A 15,193-nucleotide genomic window follows, 5' to 3' on the forward strand; every position below is an offset into this window, starting at 1 on the left:
GTGAAGGGGATCAAATACTTATTTCCCTCATGAACATAGATAGATAGAACATTAAACATGCATTTCTGATGAATTTTTTGTTGCTATTCTGTCTCTCAGTGTTACAATACATCGAACATTTGATTTTTAGACCGATCATTTCTTTGTGAGGGGCGAACATTCAACATCAGCAGGGAAGCAAATACACATTTCCTTCACTGTATGTGAGAGGGTGGCATTCCTCCAACCTTTTTTTAATGGGGAATTATAGCATAACATACCAGTATAGCAACATTGGCAAAATCGCTCTATTAATGGATGTTAATCCCTCAGGGAATTTAAAGTAACGATATTTCACTGTTAAAAATCTGTTTTTTTTTTTAAGATTGTATATTGCTTCAAAATAGCCAGCTCAGGACATCTTGGTGAGTCCTGCGCCCTATCCTGGATCCATCTCCTTTTTTTATTTACCATGGTGGATATGGACTTAGATGACTTAGACCCTGTTCTGGGTCCATGTATTTCCTTAATGCGGTTTACTCACCTCTATGTACTAGGTTTATTACCTTCATATCTAGTTTATTGTGTACTTATATGGTTTTTTCTCTCTACTGCCATTTTCGGGCTACTACTTCTCTATATTTCCATTCTTTGTCTTTTCTTTTCTTCTACCACCCACCCGGGATCTTCTGGCCACCTGTTTGCGACCGATCTGTTTGCCTGCAGATTATGGAATGCAGAGGTAAGTGATCTCTGCTCCTTTCATGATCATGACTTGCTCAGCCATCATGAGGCCTGTCTCAATCTTAACACACAATGTCCAAGGTCTTAATTTTCCGGTCAAGAGACATAAGGCCTTTGACTACTTTCACTCAATTGCAGCGGAAATATTCCTTATACAAGAAACCCATTTCCCTACCTCGTATCACCTTTACACATAAACACTACCCTATTTTCTTTATGTCTAATGCCCTCGGACAAAACACGGGACGTTGCATTATGTATTTCTAAGCGCCTGTCTTTTTCACCATCACAGGTTATTTCCGACCCTGAGGGCAGGTTTCTACTGGTACTAGGTGATTTGGAGGGCTCCCTAGCCACATTGTTGACATATTATGCTCCTAACTTAAATCAGTTGGGCTTCTTCCAAGCGCTCTTGAGCACACTTTCCCCTCACTTCCAGGTTGTGCTCCTGGGTGGGGACTCTCATATAGCTCTAGACTTATCTTCAGATAAGACACGCCCTCTAGGTTCACAGGTCATGAAACCCACCAAGCTGGGTACCAAGTCTGAGATTGATTTGGACTTAATGAAACTGAAACTAACCTGGATCATGTTACATGAGAAACTAGTCAGTGTTCTATGGGATAAACAACCTCTGTTTGAAAAACTATGGAATCCCTGCCTATCCTACCTGAAGGTACCAGACACTTAACATCGCCATCACGTCAATGGCAAAGTGAACTTCTCGGATGGGTGTGTACCTCCGTTAGTACTCTCCTTTCCCTTTTTTTCTTCTTTTCTCCCTTCTCAGTTTCTTCTCTCTACTTTTTTTTTGTGAGCATTTTTTGGTCCGTATGACAGACCGCTACTCAGGGTTTAGGAATATAGTCCAGATTATATGGGTGTTCCACCTCCCCAGGAGGAACAGATGTTATTATATCTGACTTGATAGTCATGTAATTAACTTCTTGTTCCTTGAATTCTTCATTTTGAGGTAATATCACTCTGGTCACCTACAGTTGTGTTCAAAATAATAGCAGTGTGTTGAAAAAAGTGAATAAAGCTGAAAATCCTTCTAATAGCTTTTATTTCCATCCACACAAATGCATTGGGAACACGACACATTCTATTCCAAATCAAAACATGAAGAAAAATACATCAAATTTGTGTTGTTCCTCTAAAAAAATGGAAGAAAAGTGAATATTAGACGGTTCAAAAAAATCGCAGTGTTTGTATCTTCTTTACAAACTCAAACATTCACTATATAAACTGAGAAATGTTTGAAGATTTTGCTTTCCTTTGAATGACTTCATGAATATTTGGTTGTAGTCGCACTGTTTCTGAGAACTGCTGTACATCTGTGTTGCATGGAGTCACCCAACTTCTGGCACCTGTGATCAGGTATTCCAGCCCAGGATGATTGGACCACATTCCACAGTTCTTCTCTATTTCTTGGTTTTGCCTCAAAAACTGCATTTTTGATGTCACCCCACAAGTTTTCTATTGGATGAAGATCCGGGGATTGGGCTGGCCACTCCATAACGTCAATCTTGTTGGTCTGGAACCAAGATGTTGCACGTTTACTGGTGTGTTTGGGGTCGTTGTCTTGTTGGAACACCCATTTCAAGGGCATTTCCTCTTCAGCATAAGGCAGCATGACCTCTTCAAGAATTCTGATGTATTCAAACTGATCCATGATCCCTGGTATGCGATACATAGGCCCAACACCGTAGTATGAGAAACATCCCCATATCATGATGCTTGCACCACCATGCTTCACTGTCTTCACAGTGTACTGTGGCTTGAATTCAGTGTTTGGGGGTCGTCTGACAAACTGTCTTTGGCCACTAGACCCAAAAAGAACAATCTTACTTTCATCAGTCCACAAAATGTTGCGCCATTTCTCTTTAGGCCAGTCAATGTGCTCTTTGGCAAATTGTAACCTCTTCAGCACACATCTTTTTTCCAACAGTGGGACTTTGCGGGGGCTTCTTGCAGATAGCTTGGCTTCACATAGGCGTCTTCTAATTGTAACAGTCCTCACAGGGAACGTCACACCTTCTTTCATCTTCCTGGAGCTGATTGTTGGCTGAGTCCGCGCCATTTTGGCTATTCTTCTATCCATTTGAATGGTAGTTTTTCACTTTCTTCCACGTCTTTCAGGTTTTGGTTGCCGTTTTAAAGCATTTGCTATCATTTTAGCTGAGCAGCCGATCATTTTCTGCACTTCTTTATAATTTTTCCCCTCTCCAATCAACTTTTTAATCAAGGTACGCTGTTCTTCTGAACAATGTCTGGAACGACCCATTTTCCTCAGAATGTCAGAGAGAAATGCACTGTAACCAGCATGTACAACATTTGCTGCCTTCCTTCCTTAAATAAGGGCAATAATTGCCACCTGTTTTTCAAAGAATGAATGACCCGACTAATAGAAATCCACACTGTTATTATTTTGAACATGCCCCTTTCAATTAGTGATTCAATTACACAGAATCAGCAGTACTAACTTAGAAAAAAAAAATGGCGTAAGCAAGTGGTTATAAAAATCAATGAAAAAGTATCAATAGACACTTTAAAACAAATATCAAGAGTCCATAAACGTGGATGAGCTCATTGCATCACTGGCTGTTCCTACAAGAGAAATAAGAGATCTCTGCAATGCAAACCAAACAATAGGGGGCAAAAGTAAAATAAGTGCAGGGCTAGACGTATGAATAGTCCTCAACATATACTACGGGACACATGTGTATGATGTAAGTTCGTAAAAAGTATAAAGAGTTCCGTGTAACTTCAAATATCTCAGCGCATCAGTCCTTACAGGTATAGATGAGAGGCAAGGTACGGATAAAGTGCGCACTCACCAGACGTGCAATGGTTATGCGCAATGTATAATATATTGGTCTGCCGGTGGGTCCCTCTCAGGATAGAAATGGAATCGACCCGGAAAAAGTGGATGTCATCAGGAATATTCAACCGGAGGTCCCCTTTAAGGACACGGGTTTAGCCTCTTAAGTTAGGTGGTCACCAGGGGCAGCTATTGGTTGCAGACTCAAGGCTTTCAGCAGATCAATAGCGGTGTTTGACATTTTTCTTCTTATACCTTCAAGGCATCATATACAGACTTTTCCTTGCTTGTATAACACAAACTCCCTCAGACATGACTCTCTGAGCCCCAGTAGGGGGCGCCTACTAAGTGCAGCATTAAAAAAACCCAACTTTGTTGGATAAAGAATAATTGGCAACTCACGATTGCAGATTATGTGTGCCCATCATAAAGGTTGTGCCAAGCAGGAGTCACATGCTGGTGGGGACTTAAAGAATGGAAGAATCGTATAATAGCTGTGTGTATTACCGCTTTAAAGCCGGACCAGCAAGCAGCGGAACCACCATGGAACGTATGCCTTGTGCAGAAGCGGGAGTGGCATCACACCGGATGGGAACCTGCGGCCAGCATTGTCGTAACACGTTTCAGAGTGCTCTAGCTCCTTTGTCAATCCATAGGAAGATGTGGATCAGCTTAACTTTATATAAACAGATGCCGGTGGGACCACAAGGCCCAGCAAACACTGAACAGCAAAGTGTTACAGGATTCTTCTACTCTGTGACTCCTGCTTGGCACCACCTTTTTTGATGGGCACACATCATGTGAGTTGCCAATTGTCATTTGTCCAATAAAGTTTTTTTAATGCTGCACTTCGTAGGCGCCCCCTATTTTGTCCTGCTGTATTAAAGCCATCAAATCTGAGCAGATATGAAGAGTGACAAAGACTATTTGCAGAGTCTCAATCATTCCCATGTGTTTAGGATGACTTGGTGATGTAGAAGGGCAACAAAGCTAATAACGGGGCTGGAGGACCTCAGTTATGAGGAAAGGCTACGCACATTCAGCTAACCCACTTAGAAGGAGACATGATCACAATATACAAATATCTGGGGATTCTAGCATAGGGGAAAACTCTTCAGTCTCAGGCCCTTTAAGAAGACACATCACCCCTGAAGCTGGATGAGAAGCGGTTTCTGTATGGGGGTTATTTTTACTGTTGGAGCAGTACGGATGTGGAAATCTCTTCCACCGTTGGTGATGTCAGCGGGAAGTGTTGATAATTTCAAAAGACTTTTAGATAGGCACTTTAGCATACACAATATACAGGAATATAGTAGTCAGTGTAGAGGTCCCTTACATTGGTGACCAATGGGAGAAGGACCCCTTATATCAATGGTCAGTGTAGAGGTCCCTTACATTGGTAACCAATGGGAGAAGGACCCCCTTATATCAGAGGTCCCTTGCATTGGTGACCAATGGGAGAAGGACCCCCTTATATCAGTGGTCAGTGTTGGGATCCCTTACATTGTGACCAATGGGAGAAGGATCCCCTTATATCAGTGGCCAGTGTGGTGGTATATTACACTGGTGACAAATGGGGGAAGAACCCCCTTATATCAGTGGTCAGTGTAGTGGTCCCTTACATTGGAGAGCAATGGGAGGACTCCCTTAAATCAATGGTCAGTATAATGGTTTCTTACATTGGTGACCAATGGGAGAAGGACCCCCTTATATCAGTGGTCAGTGTAGTGTTCCTTTACATTGGTGACCAATGGGAGAAGGACCCCCTTATATCAGAGGTCAGTGTGGTGGTCCCTTACATTGGTGACCAATGGGAGAAGGACCCCCTTATATCAGTGGTCAGTGTGGTGGTCCCTTACATTGGTGACCAATCGGAGAAGGACCCCCTTATATCAGTGGTCAGTGTGGTGGTCCCTTACAATGGTGACCAATGGGAGAAGGACCCCCTTATATCAGTGGTCAGTGTGGTGGTCCCTTACATTGGTGACCAATGGGAGAAGGACCCCCTTATATCAGTGGTCAGTGTAGTGTTCCTTTACATTGGTGACCAATGGGAGAAGGACCCCCTTATATCAGAGGTCAGTGTGGTGGTCCCTTACATTGGTGACCAATGGGAGAAGGACCCCCTTATATCAGTGGTCAGTGTAGTGTTCCTTTACATTGGTGACCAATGGGAGAAGGACCCCCTTATATCAGAGGTCAGTGTGGTGGTCCCTTACATTGGTGACCAATGGGAGAAGGACCCCCTTATATCAGTGGTCAGTGTGGTGGTCCCTTACATTGGTGACCAATGGGAGAAGGACCCCCTTATATCAGTGGTCAGTGTGGTGGTCCCTTACAATGGTGACCAATGGGAGAAGGACCCCCTTATATCAGTGGTCAGTGTGGTGGTCCCTTACATTGGTGACCAATGGGAGAAGGACCCCCTTATATCAGTGGTCAGTGTGGTGGTCCCTTACATTGGTGACCAATGGGAGAAGGACCCTCTTATATCAGTGGTCAGTGTGGTGGTCCCTTACATTGGTGACCAATGGGAGAAGGATCCCCTTATATCAGTGGTCAGTGTAGTGGTCCCTTACATTGGTGACCAATGGGAGAAGGACCCCCTTATATCAGCGGTCAGTGGGAGAAGGATAATCTTACATCATCAGTGAGAAGACTCACCCCTTACAGATCATTGATGTCTGCTGTTGCTGAGAGACAGAAATTGTTCATGGCTCAAGGAACCCCTAGAAACCTTTGTAGGACTCCTGGCTGAGAAAGGCTGGACTAGGCAGTCATATATTTCTGTCCCCCTTGGTGGGAGTGGAGGTGACCCCTCTATAAGGATCTACAGTCCATACACACACAGCACAAGGCCGGGGTCACACTACCAGATGCTTCTCGGGGCTGCAGTTCCTCTGAGCTCCACAAGATGCTGATCTCACTTCTACCCAGACAGGAAATTTTTATGGAAGAAAGACAGGAAGTGATGTCAGATACATACAGGAAGTGATGCAAGATACAGACAGGAAGTGATGTCAGGTACAGACAGGAAGTTCCAGGTGAGAGGTGAGTGGGAAGGAAGTAGAGAGGAGACTTTGGTGGAAGTGGCAGCAGAGGAGGTAATAAGATGTTATTTCCTATTTACACCCAGTAACCCCCCCTACCAATTGTCTCATGTTTCCAAAGCCCCAGCAGTTAACCAGGACAGCATAACCTCAATTTCAGCAGCTCCTCCATATTTGCACATAATGAATGTTCATTTACTTTCCTTGTTGTTTTATTTATTTATTTCAGGTCCTTACATAGCGCCATCAATTTACGCAGCACTTTACATATATATTATACATTTCCCATCACTCCCTAACCCTCAAGGGGCGTACAATCTAAGGTCCCTAACTCACATTCATACATACACATACTAGGGACAATTTAGACAGGAGCCAATTAACCTACCAGCATGTCTTTGGAGTGTGGGAGCAAACCGGAGTACCCGGAGGAAACCCACGCAGGCACAGTGAGAACATGCAAACTCCAGGCAGGTGGTACTGTGGTTGGGATTCGAACCAACAATCCTAGTACTGCCAGGGGGAAGAACAAACATTGTGAGGTTGGTTACAGGACAGTTTCAGCCAAAGGAGAAGAAATCAGTGTCAGTTTAAATGTAAATAAATCATGATTTTGTTAAGTACAGTGTTGGAAAGCACTCTCAAAGGATACAATCACATCGGGTTATCAGCTACACAATCACATTGATTAATCAATTATCAGTGAAACACTATGGATAGTGATTCTGGGTGGAAACTTTTCATCGTGTTGAAAGGAAATGGTTTGCTAATAACATATTTCCACATATCAGGTTGCAAACATCATAGCATGGAGTTACTTTAGTGTGCTACAAAAGGACACGGTGTATATTTTTGCATGATGGACTGAAATAGAGCATCTGCATTATATAATAGAGCGCCGTAAGGAATTATGGAAGACTTTTTTTAAAGAGATGACATTGTCATGATGGTTGATAACCACAAAGGTCTGATTCTCATGTAATAAAGATGTTTTCCAGTGTTAAAACCAATGCAGCAGGTACTTTATCATGAAAAATGTCTGTTAAAACATTGATATGGCATATATCTCTTTCCTGACAGACTCCATGACAGCATACGTATGGGTTAGTCCCGCCCTCTCCTCTCCTATAGGACCCCACTCCCATAAATCTTTGCTCCTCGCCAGAGGAATATATATATATATATGAATATTCTTGTATATAAATAAATTATATTTATTTATTAACCTCCTCGGCGGTATGATTCTTTCCGATTTTTTGGTGCTGAAAGCGGTACCATTATTTTGCATGGAATTATGTAGTTTTTTATTGTAGGCTGTAATTTTTAGGAATAACTAACTGAAATCTGTCCGAACAAGAGTCTATTAAACATCCCGGGTATGATAAAATTTGAAACCGGAAATCATAAATTATAATTTAATAAATAATCATAAAAAATAATAATATAATAATAAATTTAATTCAATAATATAATCAAACCAAAAACACTGAAATTTGAAATACAGAGGCAAATTCGCACATCACTGAGCAAAGTTGCAAAATCGTTTTCAGTGTCTGATGAGGAATTTCTCCCACGAATCATTATCACTCAATTCTGCAAGTGGTTCTGATTTACTGTCGCTGTTCTCTAGCCGGTCTAAAACCGCTTTTGACCTAAAGGGACACTTTTTGGATGCCATGGACGTTTCTCAGTTTCCAGGCAGAAAGAACAGTCAAAATGCAGGCAGGGCGCAGGACAAAGCACTCGGGACCAAATGTATGTGAAATGGTTTGAAACAGCAATGTTTTACTATATAAAATTTGTTTTGAAAAAAATGAAATTTTTTAAAAATTCTCAAATTTCCCACCGCCGGCGGCGTCCGTACATCCCGACGTCACAGGGACCGGAACACAGAAGCCGGCATCAGCTGGAGGAGATGGCCGGGGACGCTGCAGAGGACACATCGCGGGAGCGAAGGACAAGGTAAGTGCTGGAGGGACTCTCTATGCAGTGCCGCATGGTAAGCCCGAGTGTAGCTCGAGGTTACCGCTTTTGGTACAGAAACTTTACCCCGAGCTACACTCGGGAATACCACCAGGGAGGTTAAAATGTTGATATGGCATCTATCTCTTTCCTGACAGACTCCATGACAGCATACGTATGGGTTAGTCCCACCCTCTCCTCTCCTATAGGACCCCACTCCCATATATCTTTGCTCCTCGCCAGAGGAATATATATATATGAATATTGTTGTATATAAATAAATTATATTTATTTATTAAACAAATTTGGTGATATTGGTATATCTGCTAAGAAATCACAATCGCTTCAAAGAATTATATTGTGGTGGTATATTTTATTAAGGTGTCTAAATTATTTCATATTATTCATTAAGTTAGTTTGCCATAACGGCTGGAGGCACTGTGTCGTAGTTAACTATGGAAGTCCGACACCGCCCATTTTATTCATGATTCATATTACTTATCACTATCACGTTAATCACTACCATTACAAACAATCAAAAAACACAACTATTTGCTCAGCAAACTAGTTCAGAAACAAAACAAACCCCACAGAGGATTTGGCAGGCCTAGAGGGTCCTGGTTCCTTGAAATTGTAGCAAACACTTAACAATCCAGAAAAAAATGTGTTCCTATGGGATCAGTTGTTCTTAAATGTAAAAAAAAACTCCTATTCCCCCCTCACATCCACATCCTATTATTGTGTGACCAATACCATCCAAATCATTCTTACTTTCATTTTCCAAAGTTATCCGTCTACAAGGAGACCTGTATAGATCACATGATGGCACCAATGAGGATGGAGGAGGACCGGAGTCACATGACTGAGAAGATACTAAACCTCACCCTGGAGATCATCTACCTGCTGACCGGAGAGGTGAGGAGGATTCTGGGAGGTCACATGACATCACTCTTATCTCTATTAATAAAACACAGACCTGACCGGAGAGGTGAGGAGGATTCTGGGAGGTCACATGACATCATTCTTAGGTCTAATAATGAAACACAGACCTGACCGGAGAGGTGAGGAGGATTCTGGGATTCTAACATGATATTCCTATTGGTTCCTCAATACAGAGATTTCCTCTTCTGAAGTCAGATGATCATATGACCATCACAGTGCCTCCATGTGACTCCCTAAAACCTGAGAGACACAACATGCAGAAGATTCTAGAAGTCACCAAGAAGATGATGGAGCTGCTGACAGGAGAGGTGAGCGGTGCCGGGAATTCTGGGACATTCTCCAGTAACAGACAAGGGATGTGTCTGGATGGTGACTGTATCATTGTGTGTGTCAGGTTCCTATAAGGTGTCAGGGTGTCACTGTCTATTTCTCCATGGAGGAGTGGGAGTATTTAGAAGGACACAAGGATCTCTACAAGGACGTCATGATGGACAATCAGCCGCCCCTCACATCACCGGGTAAGAGGAGACTTTATTGTAAAGGAGAGAGCAGTACGGAGGATCCACCTAGATCCCCCATCATCTGATAAACACATAGAAACAATGGATTCAGTCAGTGTGTGTGTTTCCTACAGATGGATCCAGTCATGGGAAGCCACCAGAGAGATGTCCCCGTCCTCTGTATTCCCGGGATTCCACACAGGAAGGTCACACCATCCCTCATCATCATCAGGTAGATGGATCCAGTCATGGGAACCCACCAGAGAGATGTCCCCATCCTCTGTATTCCCGGGATTCCATACAGGAAGGTCACACCATCCCTCACCATCAGGTAGATGGATCCAGTCATGGGAACCCACCAGAGAGATGTCCCCGTCCTCTGTATTCCCGGGATTCCACACAGGAAGGTCACACCGTCCCTCACCATTACAAGGTTGTTGGGACAGATCATCTAGAACATGGACTCAGTGAGGTGATGTGTAGATTGTTTTTAAATGTGATGACACTATATTGAAGCTTATGTTTTACAGATGACCTCCATTATTTTCTTCCTTTAGGATGAAGATCTGATAGCCTTAAAAGTTGAGATTAAATCAGAAGAAGAAGAAGAAGAGGCGTATGTGAGGGATGATCAGCAGTCTATGGAGGAGGATGGAATAACGGGGACATTTATAGAGGAGGACACTCCTACAGAGATCAGCACAGGTGGGTCATAAACAGGGCAGGGACTGGGTGATATCACCTGGTATTCCTGACTAAATCATGGATTAAATAAGGAAGTGCAGTACTTCTTGTGTTGGGAAGATGGCGATGAGTGATAGAGGGGGTGGGGACCCTCGTCCTACAGTTGCAAGAAAAAGTATGTGAACCCCTTGGGATTACGTGGAGTTTTGCATGAATTGGGCATAAAATGTGCTCTGAACGTCATCTAAGTCACAACAATAGAAGAACACAGTCTGCTGAACATAATACTACACAAACATTAGATGTTGCCATGGTTTAATTGCACATAACATGTAAACATTCACAGTGCAGGGAGGAAAAAGTATGTGAACCTTTGGACTTAATACCTGGTTGACCCTCCTTTGGCAGCAATAACCTCAACCAAACGTTTCCTGTAGTTGCAGATCAGACCTGCACAACGATCTGGAGTCATTTTGGACCTCTCCTCTTCACAAAACTGTTTCAGTGTAGCAATATTCTTGGGATGTCTGGTGTGAATCGCTCTCTTAAGGTCATGCCACAGCATTTCAATCGGGTTGAGGTCAGGACTCTGACTGGGCCACTCCAGAAGGCGTATTCTGTGCTGTTGCAGCCATTGTTTTGTTGAATTACTTGTATGCTTTGGGTCATTGTCCTGTTGCATCACCCATCCTCTGCGGAGCTTCAGTTGGCAGACAGATGGTCGTACGTTTTCCTGCAAAATGTCTTGATAAACTCTGGAATTCATTTTCCCATCAATGACAACAATCCGTCCAGGCCCTGAGGCAGCAAAGCAGCCCCAAACCATGATTCTCCCTCCGCCATGTTTCACAGTGGGGATGAGGTTTTGATGTTGGTGTGCTGTGCCTTTTTTTCTCCACACATAGTGTTGTGTGTTCTTCCCAAACAACTCAATCTTGGTTTCATCTGTCCACAGTATATTTGGCCAGTAGTGCTGTGGAACATCCAGGTGCTCTTTTGTAAACTTCAAACGTGCTGCAATATTCTTTGTGGACAGCAATGGCTTCCTCCGTGGTGTCCTCCCATGTACTCCATTCTTGTTTAATGTTTTCCTTATTGTAGATGTGTCAACAAAAATGTTAGCATGTGCCAGAGGTTTCTGTAGGTCTTTAGCTGACACTCTGGGATTCTTCTGTACCTCATGCAGCATTCTACGCTGTGCTCTTGCAGTCATTTTTACAGGACGACCACGCCTAGGGAGAGTAGCAACAGTGCTAAACTTTCACAAGGGGTTCACATACTTTTTCTTGCAACTGTATAATCCCGTCATCACCGTTACTCCTATAAAAGACAGTTCTGGTTGTTTCCTCACTCTCTGACTAAGGTCCATGAATAAAGAAATGACCTGGTAGGAGATCAGAGGAGCCATTTCCTAGTTCCCTTGAGGGTGGAATTGTAAGCTCCTCAGAGACCAAGCTGCCTGATGTGGGCGGAGTCCTGGTTTGGGGGAACCAATCATCTCCTGTCTAGTAATCCTCTTTGTCTTTGTATTTTAGTCCATGGCCGGGAGATGAGGAAAACCTCCGAGGATTGTCTCACTTTGTCTCCAGACTGGAAAGTAGAAGATGAGGACATCACACAGTATAGTCCAGGAGAAAACCCGGCTCCCTCCAATGTCCATCCGGCACCACCCAGTGTAGATGGACCATCGGATTCCTCGTATCCTGAGGAACCTCAGACTGTGCGGGACCGGTCCGGCCTTCCAACAGAGAAGAGCTTCTCCTGCACTGAGTGCGGGAAGGGTTTCCATTCTAAATATAATCTTAATATTCATAAAAGATCTCACACGGGTGATAAGCCACATTCCTGTCCTGAGTGCGGGAAATGTTTTGTACATAAATACAAACTCGTCCTACACCAGAGATGTCACACGGGAGAGAAGCCATTTTCCTGTCCTGAGTGTGGAAAATGTTTTTCAGATAAGTCTGCTCTTTACAACCATCAGAAAGTGCACACGGGAGAGAAGCCACATTTCTGCTCTGAGTGCGGGAAATGTTTTGTAGTAAAGTCACAACTTGTCATACATCAGAGATCTCATACGGGGGAAAAACCATTTTCCTGTCCTCAGTGTGGGAAATGCTTTGTACAAAAGTCACATCTTGTTACTCATCAAGGGTCTCACACAGGAGAAAAGTTGCATTCCTGTCCTGAGTGTGGGAAATGTTTTTCACAGAAGTTCCATCTTTCCAGACATCAGAGATTGCACACGGGGGAAAAGCCATATTCCTGTCCTGAGTGCGGGAAATGTTTTTCACAGAAGTTCCATCTTTCCAGACATCAGAGATCTCACACTGGGGAAAAGCCATATTCCTGTCCTGAGTGCGGGAAATGTTTTTCGCACACGTTCCATCTTACCAGACATCAGAGATCTCACACAGATGAAAAGCAGTATTCCTGTCCTGAGTGTGGGAAATGTTTTGTACATAAATACAAATTCATTCTACACCAGAGATGTCACACGGGGGAGAAGCCGTTTTCCTGTCCTGACTGTGGAAAATGTTTTTCAGATAAGTCTGCTCTTTACAACCATCAGAGAGTGCACTCAGGAGAGAAGCCACATTTCTGCTCTGAGTGCGGGAAATGTTTTGTACTAAAATCGCAACTTGTCACACATCAGAGGTCTCACATGGGGGGAAAACCATTTTCCTGTCTTTAGTGTGGAAAATTCTTTGTACAAAAGTCACATCTTGTTACTCCTCAAGGGTCCCACACAGGGGAAAAGTTGCATTCCTGTCCTGAATGCGGGAAATGTTTTACACGGAAGGTTAATCTTTCCACACATCAGAGATCTCACATGGGGGAAAGGCCGTATTCCTGTCCTGAGTGATGGAAATGTTCCTCAATGAAGTCCTGCCTTCCTGTACATCAGGGGTCCCACACAACCCTGGAGGTGTATTAGTGCCTTGAGTGCGGGAAATGTCTTCTAGATGAATGTTGCTGGACATCCCAGCTCTCATGTGGGGAAGAAGCACCCCCTGATATACACCTCAGATATACTCCATGGCTGATCTTCATCATGGAAGAAACAGTTCATAAAGAGATCAGAGGTCACCAAAGACACGGATGAAATGTGGGACCGGGTTGGCCATTGATAGCAGGAGAAGAATAAAAATGGAGTCATCACCTTTCATTGGCTGAGTGCATTTTGTGGTGGGAGATTTCACAAACACTTAGAGGTCAATTTTTTTTTTTTTTTAATTTGTCGATTGAGCTTGAGCAGCACACACCCAGCTGTGATAAACATTGGTTGAATTTTATTTCATACACCAATTTCCTTGGCGCCATTCAGTGGTCTAATGCAATATTGGGCTAGTTTCACTGACTGAAGTATTTCAGGAAAAATACCCCATTGTGGCCACTAGATAGAGCTGACAATCATAGGAAATCATGGCGTTAGTGAAAGTGTTACTAAACCCACAACAGTACAATCAGTCTGTAGATGCAGTAAAGCACGCTTGTTATACTCACCGTGGAACCTAAGGGGTTAATCCTCTGCATTGTGTAAAAAGGCTGTTTGATCCTGTCTTCTCTGCCCCTCCTCTTGTTCAAATATCCACGCTGATAAGACAGACTGAACCCCTGTAGCCCTTCTTCACATGCTCAGTTTAGTGTGTATTGTTAGAGTGTTTTTTTTATTTTCTTGGAAGAGTGCATGTGATCAGCACCGGGCCAATCAGCGCTGTTCAGACAAAGGTCAGGGGTCCTGCATCCTCCTAAAGAGGAAAGAAAACTCCTAAAAGCTCAGCTGAAGTCACAAGACTGCTATATACTGCCGATGAGAAATTGTATTCAGCAGTTTATATTTACTAAAATAATTGCATTTCCGTGTTCTGTGTACTGTGGGAGAGTGGATATAGTGAATGCAGGGTCCAGGGAGACCGGATATAATGAATGCAGGGTCTGTGGAGAGCAGATATAGTGAATGCAGGGTCTGGGGAGACTGGATATAGTGAATGCAGGGTCAAGGGAGACTGGATATAGTGAATGCGGGGTCCGGGGAGAGCGGATATAGTAAATGTGGGGTCCGGGGAGAGCGGATATAGTGAATGCAGGGTCCGTGGAGAGCGGATATAGTGAATGCAGGGTCCGTGGAGACCGGATATAGTAAATGTGGGGTCCGGGGAGAGCGGATATAGTGGATGCGGGGTCCGGGGAGAGCGGATATAGTGAATGCGGGGTCCGGGGAGAGCGGATATAGTGAATGCGGGGTCCGGGGAGAGCGGATATAGTGAATGCGGGGTCCGGGGAGAGCGGATATAGTGAATGCGGGGTCCGGGGAGACCGGATATAGTGAATGCGGGGTCCGGGGAGACCGGATATAGTGAATGCGGGGTCCGGGGAGACCTGATATAGTGAATGCGGGGTCCGGGGAGACCGGATATAGTGAATGCGGGGTCCGGGGAGACCGGATATAGTGAATGCAGGGTCCGGGGAGAGTGGATATAGTGAATGCAGGGTCCGGGGAGAGT

General features: G+C 43.8%; 1 protein-coding gene across 1 annotated transcript in view; it reads left to right on the plus strand.

Annotated features, from left to right (window-relative positions):
* LOC149429903 (uncharacterized) overlaps nt 1-14,158 on the plus strand; it is a 35,900-nt gene extending 21,742 nt beyond the window's left edge. Inside the window, 1 exon segment of the mRNA XM_089666336.1 lies at nt 12,439-14,158. Within this exon segment, the coding sequence (XP_089522462.1) occupies nt 12,439-13,551 (1,113 nt within the window). The 3' untranslated portion in view covers nt 13,552-14,158.
* The last annotated feature ends 1,035 nt before the right edge of the window (nt 14,159-15,193 follow it).

The sequence above is a fragment of the Staurois parvus genome, unplaced genomic scaffold (assembly GCF_062004578.1).
Source record: "Staurois parvus isolate SC_StPar_1 unplaced genomic scaffold, SC_StPar_1.0 ptg002686l, whole genome shotgun sequence".
Taxonomy (NCBI): Eukaryota; Metazoa; Chordata; class Amphibia; order Anura; family Ranidae; genus Staurois; species Staurois parvus.